The sequence below is a fragment of the Rhea pennata genome, chromosome 1, assembly GCF_028389875.1.
Source record: "Rhea pennata isolate bPtePen1 chromosome 1, bPtePen1.pri, whole genome shotgun sequence".
Lineage (NCBI taxonomy): Eukaryota > Metazoa > Chordata > Aves > Rheiformes > Rheidae > Rhea > Rhea pennata.
In genome coordinates this window covers 81,831,134-81,851,447 of record NC_084663.1, presented here as the reverse complement: position 1 = coordinate 81,851,447, position 20,314 = coordinate 81,831,134, and the positions used below count along the sequence as shown (strand labels likewise).

Genomic DNA, 20,314 nt, shown 5'->3' with positions numbered 1-20,314 from the left:
TTATATCTAGTAACCTGAGATATTTAAAGGGATGTTGATTTGTCGCATGAATATTCTTTCAGTTGTCTTTTTTTTTGAATGCTGCACGAACAGAAAATCTGTAAGGTGCCACAGGCATATAGAAGTATGGTAAGTGTGTGACATATCTTTCTACCAGATTCAGAAAACTGCTATGATCCTTTTTTTCCACACAGTTTCTGAGTAGGGCTTGAATAGTGCCTCGATAGTTACTCTGTACTAGCTCTTAATTCCCCTCAAAGTGGATTTTAAATAGTAACTACACCTACTGCAACAAAGATTCCACTTGTCCCGTTGAAGCTGTCAATCCAACCCTGCAAAAAAGAAAAAGCATTACTATTTCTTTCAACAATATGTTGCTTACACAGACTCCACAATGGTGAGAGAGTTATAATGCCATAGTATAGATGAAGTAGCAAAGAGACAAGAGTTAAGAAGGATGCCAGCCTATCTGGGATAGTTGCCAGAAAACAAACCGGTACAAAGTATTTAAATGATTTTAAATAGAGGATACCATGTATGACACCTCATACTGTCTTCAGTTTACTCATCAGCAATAGAGTCAAATTATGTTTTAGCAACAACCTATTTCTTTTAGGACAATAAATTGTTACATGAATAAATGCTGGCTTTAAAACACTATGCTGTCTTGGTGCTGTCACATTTGCTGAATACAGTCGTATATATCTGTTGCATATAGTGTGGTATATATCCATGTTGTATAGATGTCACTAAGACTGATTTGATTACTCCAGCTATTTTCTAGGGCAAGGAGGAGAAGAGTACTGCTCTTGACTTTTGAATCCCATCCCACTTCAGGTCAGGGAAGCTGCCTCTTGTGGGAACTGGAGTTAAAAGCAATGATGTGCAGGCTGACCTGAAATGGCTTTACGGCACTGAATATAATTTGCTCTGTCTTTCCAAGATGGGGAGTTTGCCCATAGCCTCAGCTATATCTCAGACATCTTTGGTATGTTTCAAGTTGCATGAAAGGCAAAGGTGACTTTATGTTGCCTTCCAGTTTGGCTGCTGTGCTAGAGCGTATTATTGCCACTAGTATATTTAGGCTAGCAAATTATTTTAGTCCAAAAGTACAGCTGCATTTAATCTCACAGATGACACATTTGTATTTGCAGCGGCCCCATATGAGTGTGAAATCACTAAATTCAACAAATTAGCAATAAAAGGCAAAGATATTAGGCAACTGTACATGAACTTTATCAAAAGATTTCAAAGACCATGTGAGGTTTAGGCTGCTCCTCGGTACCTCATTAATAGCTTAACCAGAAGGTTTGCTGTTCTGCACTGACACAGATCCTCCCCACTTTTCCCATTTGCTTTCCTATAAACTGGGACCCTGTTTCTCAAGTGAACCATGCTGCAAGTAGCGTCAGCCTCTTGGAAGTGCAGCAACTGCAACTCTATTAAAGGGCTTTCACTTGGGAACTGCTATGGAAAGAATAATAATCATGCTTACTGGGAAAGGCTCATGCCAGCTAGCTCCCACAATAGATGGCCTGATGATAGCAATGTTCAGGTTTCCTTTCTCTTGCTGAATCAGGTATTCTGACAAGGCTTTGGTGTAGGTATAGGTGTTGGGCCAGTCCCCAAGCAGCTTGGGTGTGATGTCTTGAATGATAGATTCATCCAACCACCTGAGGAGGGCAAAAAGGAGATTATCAGTATCATCTGTCACACAGAAAGAGGACTGAGGCAAAAACAAAAACAGTAACAAAAAAGAGCAGTGAGATAGGAATCCTCATCTGAAACAAAGGATGAGCAACTCAAAGCTATTTAAGACAATGCAAGGAGTGACTGATTTGTATTTGGCTGAAACAGCTCTATGGGAGAAAAGTTACTTTTTCCTGGAAGTGCAAAATAACTCCCAGTGAGCTCCACAGTATGATGGCTAGTTTGATTACCAGGTATTTATTCTCTCTTATTGTAAAGAAGATCTGTTCAGTGTCTTATGCTACACTGCAATCTGTAGTGCAGATAAGCCATGGTCTACAGTTAGTCTGATTAAGCTTTCCAACCTTGCACTCTTGCTCCCTCATTTTTAGTCAAAACAGCCTCTACACACTCCCAAGTGTATTTCCAGAAGATTCTTAGTAACCTTGTGTTACCAAACTAAGTAGCATTACAAAAGTTTCAAAAGTTATAACTAGTTACTACAGTGATATTTCAGTTGTACCAATTAGAAAGACCCTTGCAAGAACACTTTCTGCACAGTGTCCTCAGACTCTGCTAGTTTGCAGGTAAGCAATGACAGAAAATTCTGGCTGATTCTGCTTCAATCAGAAAAACAGTATGCCTTAAGGGAGGTCTGTGTTCTTGTTTCTTTCTGAGAAAGGGCCTTGTGCACTTAGTTGCCTGTCTGTAGAAAGAAGTGAGGAACAATTGTTTTGCTACTGCAAGGAAAGCTGGTTTGGTTTGTATGCTACACATTGGGTTTAAGAAATGTGAGAAAGATACTGCTGATTTTATACAAGTATGCTCCCATAGAAAATTAGGAAACTCTCAGTATCAGCTGCTAAGAAAAGACTGAGTCTTCTTTTAAGGTGTGCAAGTATCCATGTTGATATCCATTAGAATTTGTACATATATAACTTTAAAAATGTGACCTTACTGTTATGGTGCTGCAGTGAGGATGTAAGGCTCAAAGTCTGTCCTGGCAAACTAGCGATACTTCAGTGGTCCTGCCAGCACTTAGGTCTGAAGAAAGGGAACTGGCTGTACTACTAGAGCCCTTGCACACTGCTGCAAATCCAGGACAGGCTTTCAGCAGTCTGATGTTACACCACTGAATCAAAGACTAACTCCTTATAATCCAATTTGTAATTAAGTCAATGGACTTGCAGGTCAGATGGAATAGGTTTGTTCTTCTCAGGGATATTCCAAGGGTACTGTTTCCTGTGAATCCTCAGTTCACCCTTGCCTTATCTTGAATTTTAGAAACAGGTCAAGGGCAGGAGGAGAACAATAAGGTGGAGATTGTCAGAGTTTGAGAACTACCTGATGAGGCAGATGGAAATATGCCACAAAAAAAAAAAAAAAAAAAAAAGAGAGAAGTCTGAGAAAACACTGATTCATTGAAATTTAAAGTGTTCTGCAGGGAAGAGTTGATTTCAGTGAGACTTACAGTTTCCAAACTTGTTAAAAAAGAATCTGAGAATTTATAGTATACAGGCATTTAAATTTAAAAATTAATTTAAAAAAAAGCTATATTCAGAAGAAAATAGTTTTCTTTGCAACATGAGACCCATGTATCAGAAACAAGGCAAAAAAAGTGTCTATGTAAACCACAAATATGAACTATGCAGAGGTATGTCAAGCATTTGGGCAGTTATGGACCTCAACTGCCACAGTTCCAAAGCTAAATTGCCATTAATTAACAAACTTTCAAAAGGAGATACCTATTTCTTTGCAGTCTAGGTGAAGACTATATTCACTTGGGAATTCAGATTTAAGTGCATGCAAGGTTTTTTTTTCCTCCTCCTTCTTTTATTTAATAGCTCACAGGTTAGCGTTTCTTACAAAGTACAGAGGCATGTAGAACCAGAAGTAAAAGAAATTCCTCCTTCCCTTGTCCTTCCAGACAGGTCTCTACTGATGTTTAAGTAGTTATCAAGAGACACATGCTCCAAACTCAAGGGCACCATGCTACCAGGTGATTTAAGCTACCAATATTACGATCAAGGGAGCACTGAGGTGACAAGTCAGCAAGGCAAAGTTTCTACTCCTCTACATTTTCTGTGACCTACTTTGAAGATTTTTCAAATGCTAAATCATAAAGCAACTGCTTTTGCTCACTGCTGCCACGATCTTATAGGAATGAGATGCAAATTATACAGTTAGTAACCCCCTTCTTCCACCACATATATGCACTAAATGATTTTAACCCAGAAAAATATAATTGTCAGTTTTTACATTTTGCATTAATAAGACACACTCTTTTCTATAAATGATGACTGACCTTCTACATTTTTGCTAATGACATAGCCAGTTCTGCTGCAGCCTACACTTCACTGTGTGCCATGTTCCTTACCTCAGCACACCCTTCAAAGCTGATTTTCCTCAGCTTTAGATTAAGGCAAACCTCAATTAATGTGACAGATTATATGTTTCCTCTATTGGCCTGGCAGCACTTAGAAGTGTGAATTTTGGTTTACACTGATTAAGCCAAAGGCTTTAGTTGCAGGTAAGAATCAAAACATTTCAAAGCAGAGACAGATTAGGAGGAAAAAAAAAAAAAAAAGAGAGAAACAACCTGGAATTCTATCTGAGATTTCAACTGCGTAAAGAATCATAAGTATATATATAAATTGCATGACCAAATGAACTGTTAAATGGATCTGTTATTTAGCCTGGTTGTAAGGTCATGTTTTTTAATATATCTGCAGAAATTCTGCTCTTCTACTTACAGAGCTTTGTGATGCATTAACCCTTTAAAAATGCACACTAACAGCATCTGAAGCCAGGCAAACTGCTGCCCAGCAGAACACATATGCCTGCACACCCCATTCCAGTTTTGCCAGCCCTGGTTCCTATCTGAGAAAAGGTTTCAAATAGCAGATACACTGGCAAGGTAGATGTCAGCCTCAGTTTTAGATTTATATATGAACACTTTCAGACAAGTGTTGTTTGCCACACAAATGAAAGTTTTCACAGTTGACTGGTGCAAAACATGACCTATATTTCTTCCCCCTTTTTGAAAAAGTCTTTTTATTTCTTTTCATACTTTTTTTTGGCTCTTTTTGAAGGGAATATGTTCATAACTGTTAATCTTCTTTATGTGAAACCTTCTTTACCCAGATAGCCCCATATTGTTTCTTCCACTTACCTGGTGAATAATAGAGGATTCATCTTTCCATCCTGCAAATCCTGCTTTGTCTTCCTTTCTCTCCAAGTAATCCTCTGCCTTTCACATTCTCTCTGTTTCCTCTGCGCCATTCTGTCTTTGTCTCTTCCTTACCTTTCTTTCCTAGCGTCCTATGGACTTTCTCTTTCCTACTCCCCCTCTGCAGCCTCTCCCTCGTCCATTCCTTATGACCTCCAGAACAGTTTCCAACTCAAACTCTTTTCCTGACCTTGAAGATTTTCAAGGTGATTTTCAGCATGGCCCACCTGATACCTTTGAAGGCCATAGCTGCCTTTGCTGTGAGTAATTAAAACACTGTAAAGAAACAGATTAATTCTTGCAGATAGCATGCTGTGACTATCTCATTAACAGTATCATAAGGACAGAGGAAAAACTGAAACAAATTGAAAAAGCATGCAAAAAAACAACAAAAAAATCAAATTATTTGACTCAGAAAAAACAATCAAACATACTACCATGATAAACACATTGAAGACAATTTCTGAAAGTCCATCCTCCATCACTCAACCTTTCCTTTATACTTCCTTCTCTCTGCTGCACATGCAAATTATGGTATATGAATTCTTTATGTCTTATATGAAGCAACAGAATTAGCTATGTCTGGGGTGGCCAGGCACTTCTGCATGCTTCTGATTAGCATTCAGTTCTTTGCTGAACTCTCTTTATCTGAGTCATCAGCACTAATCATTTCTAAATTTGCAGATGATGCTAAGCTCTTTGGGGCAATGAAATGTAATATTGATTTTGATGAACTCCAAGGGACATCATTTGCCAGTGGGCAAAAAGATGGCAGATGAGCTTCATTGTAGAAACATGTAAGGTAATGCATTTAGGGAAAAAGTAGTCCAAACTGTGCTTAAAGGTTGCTGAACTCAGAACTGGTAGTTACAATTCAATAAGAGATCTTGGAATCATGGCAGACAGCTCTATGAAACCAGCAGTTCAACGTGTAGCAGCAGTGAAAAAAAAAGGCAATGAAATGCTAAATGTCACCAAGAAGGGCACTGAGAACATGAAAAGATTGTCATCCTGGGCTATTTAAAACCTTAGGTACTGCATTCAATTCTGTCTGGCCTTTGCATCTCACGAGGGAGTGGACTTAAGAAAGGCCGAGAGCGAGGGCAACTAAAATGATCCTGGAAACAGAACAGCGGGCTTATGAGGAGAGACAAAAAGGACTAGGATTTTTCAGTCTGCAAAAGAGAAAGTACAGGGTTGATACAAACTAGAGCTTTACAGAACTGCAGAACCAGTGAACAGAGCAAATGTAGAATTGTAGAATTGAAGGAACTTACTAGACCTTGCAATGTGAGAACTACTTGGCCTTCAATTAAACTATCAGGCTGGCAGTCTGAAACTGGTAAAAGAAAGCTTGTTTTTACACAGGAGCTAGGTAACCTCTGGAACCTGCTGCCACTGGAGGCTGCAGAGGCAGACAGTATCAGAAAGAAAAAAAAAAAATCATGGACAACAGTTTCAAAAATGATTGCAAAAAGAATAGGACATAAACTCCCCTCATGCAACAGCACTAACTGCTGGGAGACTAGATTTTGCTGAATGCCAAGATTTTCTTGGGGCCTTTGTCAGCAGATTTCTTTATTCTCTCTAATTATTCTTCATTTCAGTAAATTCAATTAAACAAGCCTCTTTGTTGTTCCACCGAGGCCTGAATGCTCGCACTGAACCACGGTTGTGTGAAGACAGTTCAGTCATGGAAAGCAACTATTAGGGGTGTGAATTCGGCAGTACCAGGTGCAGCCCCTGAAGGATGAGCATCTTCTGGCAAGCTTTTCTGCAACTTTTCAAGCTTTTCTAGAATAGCTTATTTCTATTTCATCATGTAATTGTGGTTTGATTCTTGCAGAATTGTTGAAACAAGTGGAATCAATGTTGGGAAGCTGGAGAGATAAAGAAGCAAACACACGGGATATGAAAAATTTCAGTCCGTGCTAAGGTAGCAACAGAACTGAGTCTTTCAGAAAGAAGCAGCACAACTCCAATCCTGACAGCAAATACACTCATGTATAATTTATGATGGGCTGACTCAATGTTGGACTCTCACAAAATCACACAGTTATTTTAGAACTGATATGTGGAAAAAATTATTGGTAGCCAGTATCACAGGGTTATTATATATAGTTTATATTATTTTCCAATTCTTTTATGCTTGGAAAAAATATTGTTAAGCTCAACCAAATGATTATCAAACATGCCTTTAGCAGCTCTCCAGATAAAAAGGCTCCAAAATAGAATCTCTATTTCTTCTATTTTTAGAAAACTTCAGTAAAGCTAGTTTCAAGAGAAAATCCAGATATGCCAGACTTACTTGATGAAATTACTTGGGAAGTAAGCCTCAGAACAACCTAGCCTGAAAGCTCTCTCTTATCTTGGCCTCCCTCTCATTGGGGCCAGCATTTATTGCTGTTGTGGGTGTGTGCAGACAAGGCAATAAAACAGTAAGAGTAAGTATGAAAGAAAATTGCACAGTAAAGATTATGTGAACAATTCAACCAGAGGTCATCTGCAAAATGAGGCAAAATCAATGTCAGAAGAAGCTATGCTGTTCCCACTTACTCTATTAAATCAAAGAGCTTCTTTGGCTCAGCAGGGGGTGGGTAAATGACTTCATCTATGCGTTTCCGTACACAGTTTGCATAGGCGGTGGAGATGTGGATGAATGCCTCAAGCTTCTGCATCTGCTGGGCCAGCTCTAGAAGTCGCTGCGTTCCCATAGCATTCAGTTGCAGGGCATGTCTAAAGAGGAGAAAGAAACAAAATGCATTTCAGTGGAAAGAATATATCAAAGCTGAGTGTTATCCAAATCCCTGACAACTTCCTTTCAAAGAATGAAAAGGCAAGTAAGGGCAGGGAACGAGTCAAAACAGAGAGGTGAGCTTCAATGAAATGCAAGGGCAAAAACAGCTTTCAGAGCAGTGTTACTGCATCCACTCTTCTGGCCAAAGAATGCAATTTGGATATTTTCACTCAGTTCAAACGATTGGAGGTAACATTTTGGTAAAATCTCTAAATCTGGAAGTATGCCCTTACTGGTGTATTTGCCATCCTCTCCTGGAACAAATACTTCCAACACACTCGACCACTGTGGCATCATGGTTCTTATAGTCCCCAACTGACAGTCTCCTTAAGGGACCCCTACTAAACCAAATAGACATGTGGTTTCAGAAAAAGGCAAAGCGACCTTGAGCTGAGAAATACAGATTCATACTGAAAGGAGCTACAATAGAGATGAAAGTTTAAATTCCTAAGGAATGGAGAAGATGGCTGATAAGCAGGAGAGGAAAAGAGTCCTGGTTAGCAAGGTTGACCTTGAAGCATCCAGCATAGCTAGAAGATGTTCTAGGGATTATTTGCAATGGAGCTCAGGGAACATAGACTCAACTTCACTGCATGCTTTGTATTGGAAGAAAGACACTTTCACAGAATCACAGAATGGTTGAGGTTGGAAGGGACCTCTGGAGATCATCTAGTCCAACTTCCCTGCTCATGCAGGGCCACCTAGAGCATGTTGCACAAGATTGCATCCAGGTGGGTTTTGATTATCTCCAGAGAAGGAGACTCCACAACCTGTCTGGGCAATCTGTTCCAGTACTGTCACTCTCACAGTAAAGAAATTCCTCCTCACATTCAGGTGGAACTTCCTGTGTTTCAGTTTGTGCCCACCGCCTCTTCTCCTGTTGCATGGCACCACTGAAAAGAGTCTAGTCACATCCCCTTGATACCCCTTCTTAAGGTATTTATAGCCATTCATAATATCCCCTCTCAGTCTTCTCTTTTCCAGGCTAAACAGGCCCAGCGCTAACAGCCTTTGCTCATAGGGTAGATGCCCCAGTCTTCTAATCATCTTCATAGCCCTATGTAGGACTCTCTCCAGTAACTCCACGTCTCTCTTGTACTGGGGAGCTCAGAACTGGACACAGTACTCTAGATGTGGCCTCTCCAGGGCTGAATAAAGTGGCAGGATCACCTTCCTTGACCTCCTGGCAACACTCTTCCTAATGCACCCCATGAGACCATTGGCTTTCTTGGCCACAAGGGCACATTGCTGGCTCATGATCAACTTGTCCATCAACATTACCAGGTCCTTCTCCACAAAGCTGCTCTCCAGTAAGTCAGCCCCCAGCCTGTAGTGGTGCATGGGGTTATTTCTCCCTAGGTGCAGGACCCTGCACTTGCCTTTGTTGAACTTCATGAGATTCCCCACCACCCCAGCTCTCCAGCCTGTTCAGATCTCCCTGAATGGCAGCACAGCCCTCTGATATATCAACCACTCCTCCCACCTTGGTAACATCGGCCAACTTGCTGAGGAGGCACTCTCTCCCTTCATCCAGGTCACTGATGAATAAGTTGAACATCACTGGACTGAACACTGAGCCTTGGGGAACTCCACTAGCTACAGGCCTCCACCTAGACTCTGCACTACTGATGACAACCCTTCCTGCCCTTTTTGAAGACAGGAGTGACACTGGCTTTCTTCCAGTCCTCAGGCACCTCCCAAGTACTCCACAACCTTTCCAAGATGATGGAGAGTGGCCTAGCAATAATACCTGCCAGCTCCCTCCGTACTTGTGGGTGCATCCCATCACGGCCCATGGATTTGCAGATCCTGAAGATCTCTAACCTGATCATCCTCAACTAAGGGAAAGTCTTCCTTTCTCCAGACTTTCTCTCTCATCTCCAGGCCCTGGGATTCCAGAGGGCCAGTCTTAGGAGTAAATACTGAAGCAAAGAAGACATTCAGTAATTCTACCTTCTCTGTATCCTTCGTCACCAGGGCTCCCACCCCACTCAGCAGTGGGTCCACTTTTCTCCCTGCAAAGGAAAAGGCTAAGGAAGATGCAATCTGTTCAGTCCAGAAGTAGAATCTTTCAACAACATACTCAAGATTAGTAAGAATGCTCTCTTGTACAGTGTATGCCAAAGAAATCAATTACACTACTGTAGATGTCATAATTTGAAGAGAAATTGTAATTAGTCCAGATAAATGAAAACAGAATTTAAGAGCATGATGAGCATTTGGATCACAAGATCTAAAGCCAGAGACTTACATTTTTTTTTTAGTATAGTTCAACTGAGGGAATAGCATTTTATTTTATAGATTTCTATTTCCTCCTCATCTGTCCCTCTTGCAGGGTGAACGCTTCTATTTTATCTTCCCCTCATATGAAAGCTACTTCTCTGTGTATATCTCTATTCCATTGTGTCCCTTCCGAGATGGGGTGAACACAATCTCACTCAGGATATAAGCACCACATTTCTCCTGAGACATTTTGAGTTCCTTCAGATTTCCAGGGGAATATCATTCAACTCTGGTGATTTGTTATTCCTCATTTTTTGTATCTATATTAAAAATTGCATCTACTAACATTCCGTTATAACAGTTTCTCAGATTTCTGCCCCCAAGACTTCCATCTGGAGAATTCCATAAGTGTACTGCACACTGATGCCATTCATCCATCTAATTTCTCTATTACTGCCTTTCCTGCATCTTCATAGCACTGTTTTTACACCTCACTTGTCTATTGACACTACAGATTCTGCAGCAGGCTTTAGACTTCTGATATATTTAAAAAATATTATTAGAATTTGTGTCTTTAGCAATATTTTGCTCAAAATTTTATTGAGCTACAATATTGTGCTTTCACATTTAACTTGCTAGAATTTTTGTTCTTATGATATACTTTATCATTCAAATACAAATTTTGTTTGCAGATGATCAATTTGACTGTTTAGTTTAATTTCCTTCTAGCAATCTTCCTTACTTTAAAGTGTAGCTTCCCTTTGATGTCACTGTGGTGTATCTTCATAATATATTTGTTTCTATATTGATTTAAGTACCTTTATGGTTACTAAAGCAGTGAAGTGCTTTGCTTGTTGTATCTTGAGCCAATTCTATACACAAGTCCAGATTAAATCAAGAGCTTCTTTTTATGAGTTCTCTAATTAGTTGTTCCAAGAAGCAATTACTTATGGTGGACACAGTAAATATGTATTCAACCTATCCAGGAGCAAATGAAGATTGTCATTAATAATTGAATGTTTTTCAAAAACTGTCAAGATCTGGCAATCGAGATCATCCACTTTGGTTTGTAGGTATTTAGCATTTGCATAGAAGTGCTTACACATTTGGTCTTGGTTTAGTTGCTTATTTCTGCTATTCTTTCTCATCAGAATGCCTGCCTGGACGGGCATTTTCCAAGGCAGTTCCCTTAGAAATTGGACATTTATCTTAAACAGTTAACAATACTGAATCTTGAATATTTTAAAACCTGTGACAGTCTATTTGCCTAAACAATATTTCATTTCCCTCTTCAACTACTTAAGAGTGACAAAGGCCATTAAGACAAGCTTTAGAGTCAGACATAATATAGTTCCACTTCAAGCAGTCTCCAGGTAGTTCCGTCAAAACATTTCCTATTGATCTAAAAAACACACTCTTTCCTATCCCAGTTTATGGTCACGTTTTACTCTTGGTACATTATAACCCAAGCCTGCAGTACTTCCTTGGGCTTCCATGTAACTTTACCAAGATACTTCACTTTTGATGTGCATATGCACATGACGTTTTCAGAGCACTTACATTGCATATTCAATCCCAAACCACATGCATTATGAAAACTTAAATGGAGAATTATTACTGCAACATACATGAGGTGCTCTGAATAACATATTCTGGGCTATCTTAGTGCGATCTATTGAGCATGGTGCTTAGCAATCTAGTGAATGGTGCTTAGCAACTACAGAAAACAGGAAAAGCGGGACATACTTCAGTGGTTCATCAAAGCGAACTGTTGCTGCACAGTGGAAGACAATATTGACTCGAGTCAGAAGCTCCTCCTCATCTTCAGCACTGATGGCCAGCTTGGGCTGAGTGAGTTCAGCATTAATAGGCTTAATCTTTTCGTGGAAATTAGGGCAATCTTCTCGGACTCTGTCAAAGACCTTGAAGCATAAACAAACAGAGATCAGGTACAGAATTAGGCTACCAAGATCACTCTGATTAGTAGTCAGTCTGATTACATCAGTCAACAAAATTAGCTTGAAAGAGAATGACTGGTACCTTTAGAGAGGACAGACAGGTGAGATGATAAAATATTTAATCTGCTTATCACCTCCCGTGGCAAAACCTCGCAGGGGAAACAGAACAAAAATATAGGAGGTTACACAGTGCCCTGAAAAAATGAATCAGAGGCTTCTGATTTTACCCTTCATTTCCTGAATGAGAACAGCCATTGAAATTCCTGTATCTCCGCATCTCCTACATCCCCTTCTTATTTGCCCTTGGTGGCTGCTTACAGAACCACAAAGGAAGGAATAGAGGAAGAGAGCAGAGTACGGAGTGGGGAAGCTTCTGAAGCATCAGAATCTATATTTTTTTTGATTAGAGGAGGGGAACAGAATGCATTCTGGCTCCTCTTCTTTTGCTGCCGCTTGCCAATTGTCTCTCTTTGCTTATTTAAGGTGAGTCCTATGGGTAACCATCTTTGAGACAGAAATATGGGGAATCTCAAGAACCTATCCTAGTAATGTTGCTGACAAGCACCTGCAATTTTGCGTGTCTGGACAAGTGCACAACTAGTTGCCCTCTCAACTGCTCTTGCCATCCTATTTTTCTGTGACTATGATTCACTTCCCTTTCCAAGTTTTCTACCCAGCCTTCTGCAGGGTAACAAGACTGTTCATCAACATATTAAAAAGTTCCCTATTTTCCCATATATTGCTCTGTCTGATGACTTGTTCAAAACTAGTATTTGGCACTCTGCTTTGCCCAGAACCCGAGATAGCAGGTATACTAAATAACAACACAAATATGCACAATCCTTCTGAAAGAAAAGTAAAACAATATTGTCATCACTTGGAAAGTGTTTATGGAAAAACAGCAGTTTTTCTTAGTCCCCACTTCTACTCCCATTATCTCAACTGCCCACCAGACGTGAGTAGCGTGGCCATCTCAGAGTTACCGATAACACTAGAGTAGTAGAGCAGAGGGGTCTGGATTTAGATCTGCCCTGGGCCTTGAAAGCAGACAGCTACTGCAAGTTCCAGATGGAAAACTTTTATTTTGCAAATCTCACAGGCAAAGATGATGAAGCTTGAATTGCAATGTAAGAGCAGGAATTGTCAGACATAAATTAAACCTATGTTAAAAGAAAAAGGCATATGAAAGATTCAATTGAAACTCATAGCAAATATCCTCTTGTTTGACTAAAGGCTTGTTATCTTTCTACTTACCTGATAATCAAATCTACTTACACCTTCATGTTCTTAGGGATAATTAAGATCAAACCTTCCCATTATGCAGTACATTGTGTACTTGACTTTACCACATATTTTGCCTCCATGTACTGCTACAAGTTCCTTCATAAACCTGAAACTTGAGCATGTTAACAGAAGTTTGGCGGTGATAATGTCATTTCAGTTATCTTAGTGATACCTAACTATATATGTATTTGTTGAGAAAGGTAGTCTAGGGCAGAAGGTAGATTTTTAGGGAGAGCTAGAGAAAGCTATTCATGGACAAAGATTTTGACATGAGTCAAGTGGACTGTAGGAACTCAGCTCCTAATACTTATGTTCAGAACTCCATACTAGCAGTATTATTATCTTTAAAAACCTTGTCTTCTAACACAAGGATGCTAAAGTGGCTGTCTGAATATGCATCACCTGTGAGCTCACATATGAGCATAACAGCAAACCCTGATGAGACACAAAATGGAAAGTTCTCTCAGAGAACAATACAAGATCAAGATTTTGATCACTTGCAATCTTTTAAGAATTTTTAGAACAATTCTGTATTTGTTCGTTATACTGCAAAGAAAATCATAGAATCGTAGAATCAGTAAGGTTGGAAGGGACCTCCAGAGATCATCTAGTCCAACTCCCCTGCTCAAGCAGGGTCACCTAGAGCATGTTAGACAGGATCGCATCCAGGTGGGCTTTGAGTATCTCCAGAGAAGGAGACTTCACAACCTCCCTGGGAAACCTGTTCCAGTGCTCTGTAACTCTCACAGTGAAGAAATTCCTCCTCACATTCCGGTAGAACTTCCTCTGGTTCAATTTCTGCCCATTGCCTCTTGTCCTGTCACATGGGACAACTGAAAAGACTCTGGCCCCGTCCCCTTGACACCTTCCCTTCAGATACACATTGATAAGATCTCCCCTCAGTCTTCTCTTCTTCAGGCTAAAGAGGCCCAGCTCTCACAGCTGTTCCTCATAGGGCAGATGCTCCAGCCCTCTGATCATCCTCATAGCCCTACGCTGGACTCTCTCCAGTAGCTCCATGTCTCTCTTGTACCAGGGAGCGCAGAACTGCACACATGTAAAACTCCATCCAATAAGAACGATCTTATTTTACACATATTTTCTCTTAGCATAAATAATGCAAAGGCAGAGAAAGAATGAATCAGCTTTTTCTCCATTTCAGTCACTGTATATAAAAATAAAAAAGCAATATTTCTCCAGTGCCAACCTGGCTTGAATTTGGAAAGTTATATTCTCCCTACATCTCATCTCCTCTTCACATTCCAGCTGTAGGTAGCATCCCTTCACTTCCTGTGCCTATTGCTAGGTATTGCTACCACATGCCACCAGACAGCTGTAGTTTTATACCCCCTCTCAAGATTCATTGCATTTCTTGACAGAGGAAGGCACTTTCTAAATGTAAGCCTGCAAATCAGCAAAATGTTAGGAATCAGTAAAATGTTAGGAATCAGCAAAATGTTAGGGATCAGAGTACAGGAGCAGCTGTTTCACCAAAGCTTGCTGTCTCTTTCATGGATTCTGAAGATTTCAGACTTGTCAGCATTTTATGGGAAGGTGCATGAAGATTTAAAGTAAAAAATGTAGTTTATTTTGTGTTTTTTATTCTGTGTTATTGGAGGAGTGCCTAACATATACGCATGATTCTTAGCCTTCTTCAAACAATAATTCCATATTTAAATCTGATTACCTCCATCACAGCTGACAAATAGCTGATAATTCCACAGTAACTGCATGGGGCCTTAAGATTAGTCCATCTTTTCTTTTTAGATGCTATCTTCCAACAGAGAATAGATTCAATAGATAGAAGTTGGCTGGCATACTGTACTGCTGAAACCATCAGAAAACACTGGCCAAATCAGCAGTACCTCAGAAGTGATACATTTTTAACCACAGGACTATAGTGGGAAGAAAGGAAAAGATGCTTGTTTTCAAGTTGATAAACAATATCCATTATTAGGTAGATTGAGGGAAATCAACAATAATATATCATGCTTCCAGCGTCTTTTTTAGTATCCTAATGCATTCCAGTGGCAACACTGCTCCCTTAGCCAAAATAAAATGAAAGAACCTAACAAGTGCTATTCCCACTTTAATCCTCAAAAAAGTATCCACATTCTGCATAGACTTTGTGCTAGCCCTCACTGCAGTTGAGAATTTCACTCCAAAACTTGCTGATTTTTTCTTATTCTATAATCAGGTAATTCCCACCTACAATAATCTGAGTTCTATGATTTCACATTACAATGTCAAGCACTTATGAAAACAGCACTTCTAGAAATTACCATTGTTATATTTGTTTGAGTGAGTTTGACAGGCATCTCCTTTTATTCCTGCCCACTTAAGCTTTGACCTCCCTCTCCAAAGGACCTCTATAAATCTCCCTGTTCTCTGCTCTTGCCTTAAAGTCTGTAATGGGTCAGAGAGATTCCTGACCATCAATCTTTCAGTCAGAACCTTTTCTATACCAGAAAGATAAAAAAAAAACTTCAAAGAAATGGCAAATTCCACAGTACAGGAACAGTGCAGATGAAACTAATAATAATAAAAAAAGAATCACTGAACGATGTAAATTGTCAAAGGCTTTACTTCTTACTCAGGCCACATTGTCAGTGAAACAATATGTCCACACAGTAAAAGGTTGAATGTCTAAAACACGGCCTACTTTGAAAAGGACTTGCTTGAATTTGGTAAGACCAGTATCTTCTAACTGCTTTTTAAAGAAGCCTGGGTACCTTTTTTCTCTTTGAACACATCAATCTTTAGCACCAAAAGACCAACTTACTATAAGAGGCTCTATACAAGATGGCACTTGCTTGAGAAATATGGATAGGACAGAAAGCAATTCTCCTACGTGCTTAGTAACACTACCTAACACTATTGTTTGTGCTATGTGCCCTGATGGAAAGGGCTGAATAAAAATGCTCTGGCCCAGCAATGCAAGTGGTAGGGAAGACAGGCTATTGCTCTTAATGATGTTATCAACAGTCTGTGAATTGCTGTGGCCCCCTTCTGTAGCCAGTGGTTTCCCTGGCTCCAGCAGTGGCAGCTCACATCATTGCTATATGAGCTCTGGAAGCCCTTAGCTGAATGCCTGGGATAACACTCACCATTGTTCCTTTGCATGTCCCTGACCACTTCTGTTAGTACTGATATCTATTTTCAGTGAGACTATTTAAAGCTATGTTTGTGCTTACTCACCTTACTGGATCAGGGCCAAATAGTTTGGTGACTGATCCAGAAAGCATGAAGTTTTTGAGTGTAGCCTGCAAAGGTAACCTTCTGCTGTGGTAAAATGACAGCAATCAGTTTGGGCATCCATATTATACTATTTTAACTAGGTGTTGCCAGCATTTTTTTTTCAAGACCAATACGAAATGGACTTCTCTGATTGGTGTGCAATGGGGCAAAGTCTGTTTAACAGCAGCTGGAATGCTAGGTTTCTCTAAAAAGATTAGCAGAAGATGCTAACTTATATTGTAGTATGCACATTTCAAAGCATTACTGTATGAGAACACCTAAAATGGAAGAAATATAGAGTTCCCACAGACTGCATCAAAAGGCCAAAGCTTCTCATATGTAAGTAACTGAGACAGTTCAGCTAAAAGAACAGTAAAAAAAAAGCCTTCCATCTTTTCAGAGGTATAACAAAAAAGAAATAGATTGGATTACTTAGCATAATTCAGGAGAATATAAACTGGAATTGGTTCTGTAAAGGAAATACAAATAATTTATTCCAAGTATAATATAGGCCAAGTGATAAAACATCACAGCAGCAAATCCTTTAGCGAACATGGTATCGGCTGGTGTGTGGAATAATTTCAGAAAGAAAACATTTGAAGTCCCCTTTTCTGAACAAAGCATTGGTGTATAAATGCTAAGGAACAGTCTATATATAGATATATAGCCTAATCCTCTGAAGTATATATTCCTCTATGATTTCAGCAGCAGTACCAGAAATGCACAAAAGTGACCAACACAAATCTGAACTACTGAAAGTATCCAAATCATGCAAATAGCTCTGTAAAAGCCAGCCTGAACTCTGCAGTTCATTTCTGACAAAAGACCTTGTCAAATATATCACCACTACATTTTCTGCTGATAAACTTCTCCAATACAGTCTTGAAGAAAGAAAGGTTCACAACTGCTTTTAGAATTGCCATTATAGCAAATCTATAAAATCAAGATTTGGGCAGCTTCTTGGCCTAAAGTAATTACTCTGCAATTAATTTTTAGTCTGGTACACTCCCAACAATAAGCATCAGAACTACTCAGCCAAGAAATGTGTGAAAATGCAGTTCAGGCAGCGTTAATCAGGATAGTTGGTCCCTTTTTTCCTTGTGAACTCTCTGCATCATTTCCTCCTCAGAAAATTGCTTTTAAGTATGGTTCTTCTCAAGACAAATAAAACAGAATTCATCTAATCAGTCAGAAAGCATATACCAGAGCGTCCCTCATTTTAGGAAAACAAATGGGTTCTGCTTCAAGCTAGTGTTATTGCTTTCTCTTGAACAAAGCTAATGTAGTGGAAATTCAGTACTCATGACAAACATCTAGTAAACAAAACAGCCAATTATTTAAAGATAATGACAAGAGAAACAGAGAGCTCACGGACAATAAATTTCAATCTAGGTCAACTAAGGTATAGCCAGCTGCTTAGGATGTGGTCTTAAATAACTAATGGGCTGCTGACAACGCCTGCTCTGCTTTTTCTTTTTTCTTTTTTTTTTTTTTTGCAAGAATACTCAAGTTACCTGCCGGTTCCTCTGGAACACAAAAAAGAGCTCTTTCTAAGACAGGTGTTATAGACATGAGTATTAAGACCTGACAGACATGGGAAAAATTTCTTTGGTCTACAACAACGTAACAGAGGTGAGTGGACGAGCCACCAACTGAATATGGAGTCTTACTACATTCATTATCAACTGGTCTTGTGTCCCTGTATGATCTTTAGAAATGTATTGTTTGTACAGTTTGATAGTATGCTTGACATTAATACAAGGGACAAATTTGATTGCAGAGAAGGGGGATGACAACACTTCCAGTTATTTCCTACAAAAACAGTTTAACATATTTCTTCTCATTCATTTTCCATAACTGTTTGCCTTCTCAACTCTCCACCACAGCTATGCCCCAGTGTGACAAGGAGAAAGGCAAGAGGACAGTCAGTTGCCAAAGCAGTCCAGGAATAGCTGGCTGTGACTAGAATTCCATCCATTTCCCCTTCAACTCCTGCTACGTAGAATTCACAACTGAGTACTTTGAGAATCAATTTATGTAATTGAAAATGTTAATAAGTACAGACTTATCCAGACATAGGACCTGACTCTGCTTTTCCATACTCATTGCCTTAATTACAATTCTTTGAAGCTTCACTACTAGACCTTTCTTGGGCACCAAGAAATAGCATTTGATGAGTTCTCAAAAGCTAAATAGTCAGGAGCAGAGGCTGTGGAAAACACAAATGCCTCATTTTCTGAGACATTTAAAGAAATGATCAAGACTCTTCTCATTTTTAAGTACTTAAAAATTGGATTGCTTTTTAGTAGTCTATGGAGGTAGGAGGACTTAAAAATAGCAACTACACAGAGCAATCTCTATTCTCATTGTTGCATTCTCATTTACAGTTATATTAAGATGCACATTAAACATCACTGGTGCAGACCTTGAGGTTTTTCCCTTCTGAAAACATAAGATCTAGGTGAATAGTCACACAATTTGTGCAGCGTGAGGATTTCTGGGGTGGGGGGAGTGTCACAGGCAGCAGCTGCAAAAAATGCTTTCAGATACAACTCCCTTGCACACTGAGCATTAGTAAGGGACATGTCTCTCCATCTAGCACAGAATGTCTTCAGTCTGTGATGGCACAGGCCAGACTCAGCTATGTACAAATACATTTTTCCTCACCAGATTAGATCTTAGAAAAAGAAAGAAGACACAGTACAGCCCTGAGTGAGATGCAGTCCTGGCTGCAGAGAAGTCACTCTCTGGGGGACGTTTCACAGGACTGAATGATGTGAAAAAGAGGCAGCCACCCCAGACTAAATTTAGCATGATGACCTCCTCAACCAGCTGCAAAACAGCTGACCCAGTACAAACACAACCAGCTGATGGCATTGCATAGAAGTCTTTGTTTATACAAATGACCGTGTCCTCAGGAGGCTAAAACTGAGCCCCACAGATGTCTCAGCGGTCTGCTATGAATATCGCTGTGTGTTAAACGATGCATTAACTTACAATGTCACTTTTCAATGAAGACTGAACTGTTATACAGAACAGAAGCTGAACAAATCAACATCAATGCATCAAATACTTAATGGTACTCAAATACAAACAGGTTGTTGCACACGTTGTGGTGAGACGACAGCTGAAAATCCGGGAAATGTGTAAGTGGAGCAGTGAACATGCTGGAAAATTCTGTGCTATGAGGAACTGGCAGTCAGGCAACAGTAAGAGCCTTGCTGAACTACCACCACTTGCGAGGGTCAATGATTTTGAACTCATATCTATACTCGTAAAGTAAGCAGTGCAGGTTATATTCTAGGCACAGAATCTTAATCCTCTGTACTGTTTCATTGTTTGAATGATCTCAGTATAGTTTTGGAGTGAACCAACTATCAGAAAAATGAGCAAGTCCTTGGGAAGAGTTTGGGAGTCAGCTCAGGCCAGAGGCTTTTCTCAACAGGTAGCCCACAGGTGGCCAGTGTTCTGAAGGATAAGAAAGCGTAACGGCCTGAATGCTAGTCATTTCCTGCCAGTTGCTGCAGTGCCTGAAAGTGGTCCTAAGAACATAGAATATATAGATCTTGTCATACAGTATAATCATCTGAACATAGAACTTTTGCATTAACCTAGGACAATTTCTCAATTGCACCATTTTTCTTTGGTGTGAAGAAGATGCTGGTGTCTACCCCCACAACTCAATCACAAATGGTGGCACTGCTTTTGTCTGCAGATGTTGCATGGAGCCATGCATGGCCATCTTCTAAAGCAAACTGATCCAAAGAGTTCAACTCCGTAGTCTTCAAGTTAATTTGCAGTTAGTCAAGCAGTCCGCAGAGCTGTTCACTAAATCTAAATCTCAACGGAGCATTAGCCTGAAATCTGTATAATACAGCTTGTGAGTTTCAGTTGCTT

At 39.8% G+C, this 20,314-nt stretch overlaps 1 protein-coding gene across 7 annotated transcripts in view; it reads right to left on the bottom strand.

Annotated features, from left to right (window-relative positions):
- Nucleotides 1–20,314, bottom strand: part of FAR2 (fatty acyl-CoA reductase 2) — a 158,209-nt gene that overhangs the window by 23,973 nt on the left and 113,922 nt on the right. For all 7 annotated transcript variants that reach the window (XM_062593068.1, XM_062593087.1, XM_062593053.1 and 4 more), the window contains 4 exons: nucleotides 11,685–11,860; nucleotides 7,475–7,654; nucleotides 1,496–1,673; nucleotides 288–332 (listed from right to left, as the gene is read on the bottom strand). In XM_062593068.1, coding sequence (XP_062449052.1) covers nucleotides 288–332; nucleotides 1,496–1,673; nucleotides 7,475–7,654; nucleotides 11,685–11,860 — 579 coding nt within the window. The remainder of the gene's footprint in view (nucleotides 1–287; nucleotides 333–1,495; nucleotides 1,674–7,474; nucleotides 7,655–11,684; nucleotides 11,861–20,314) is intronic.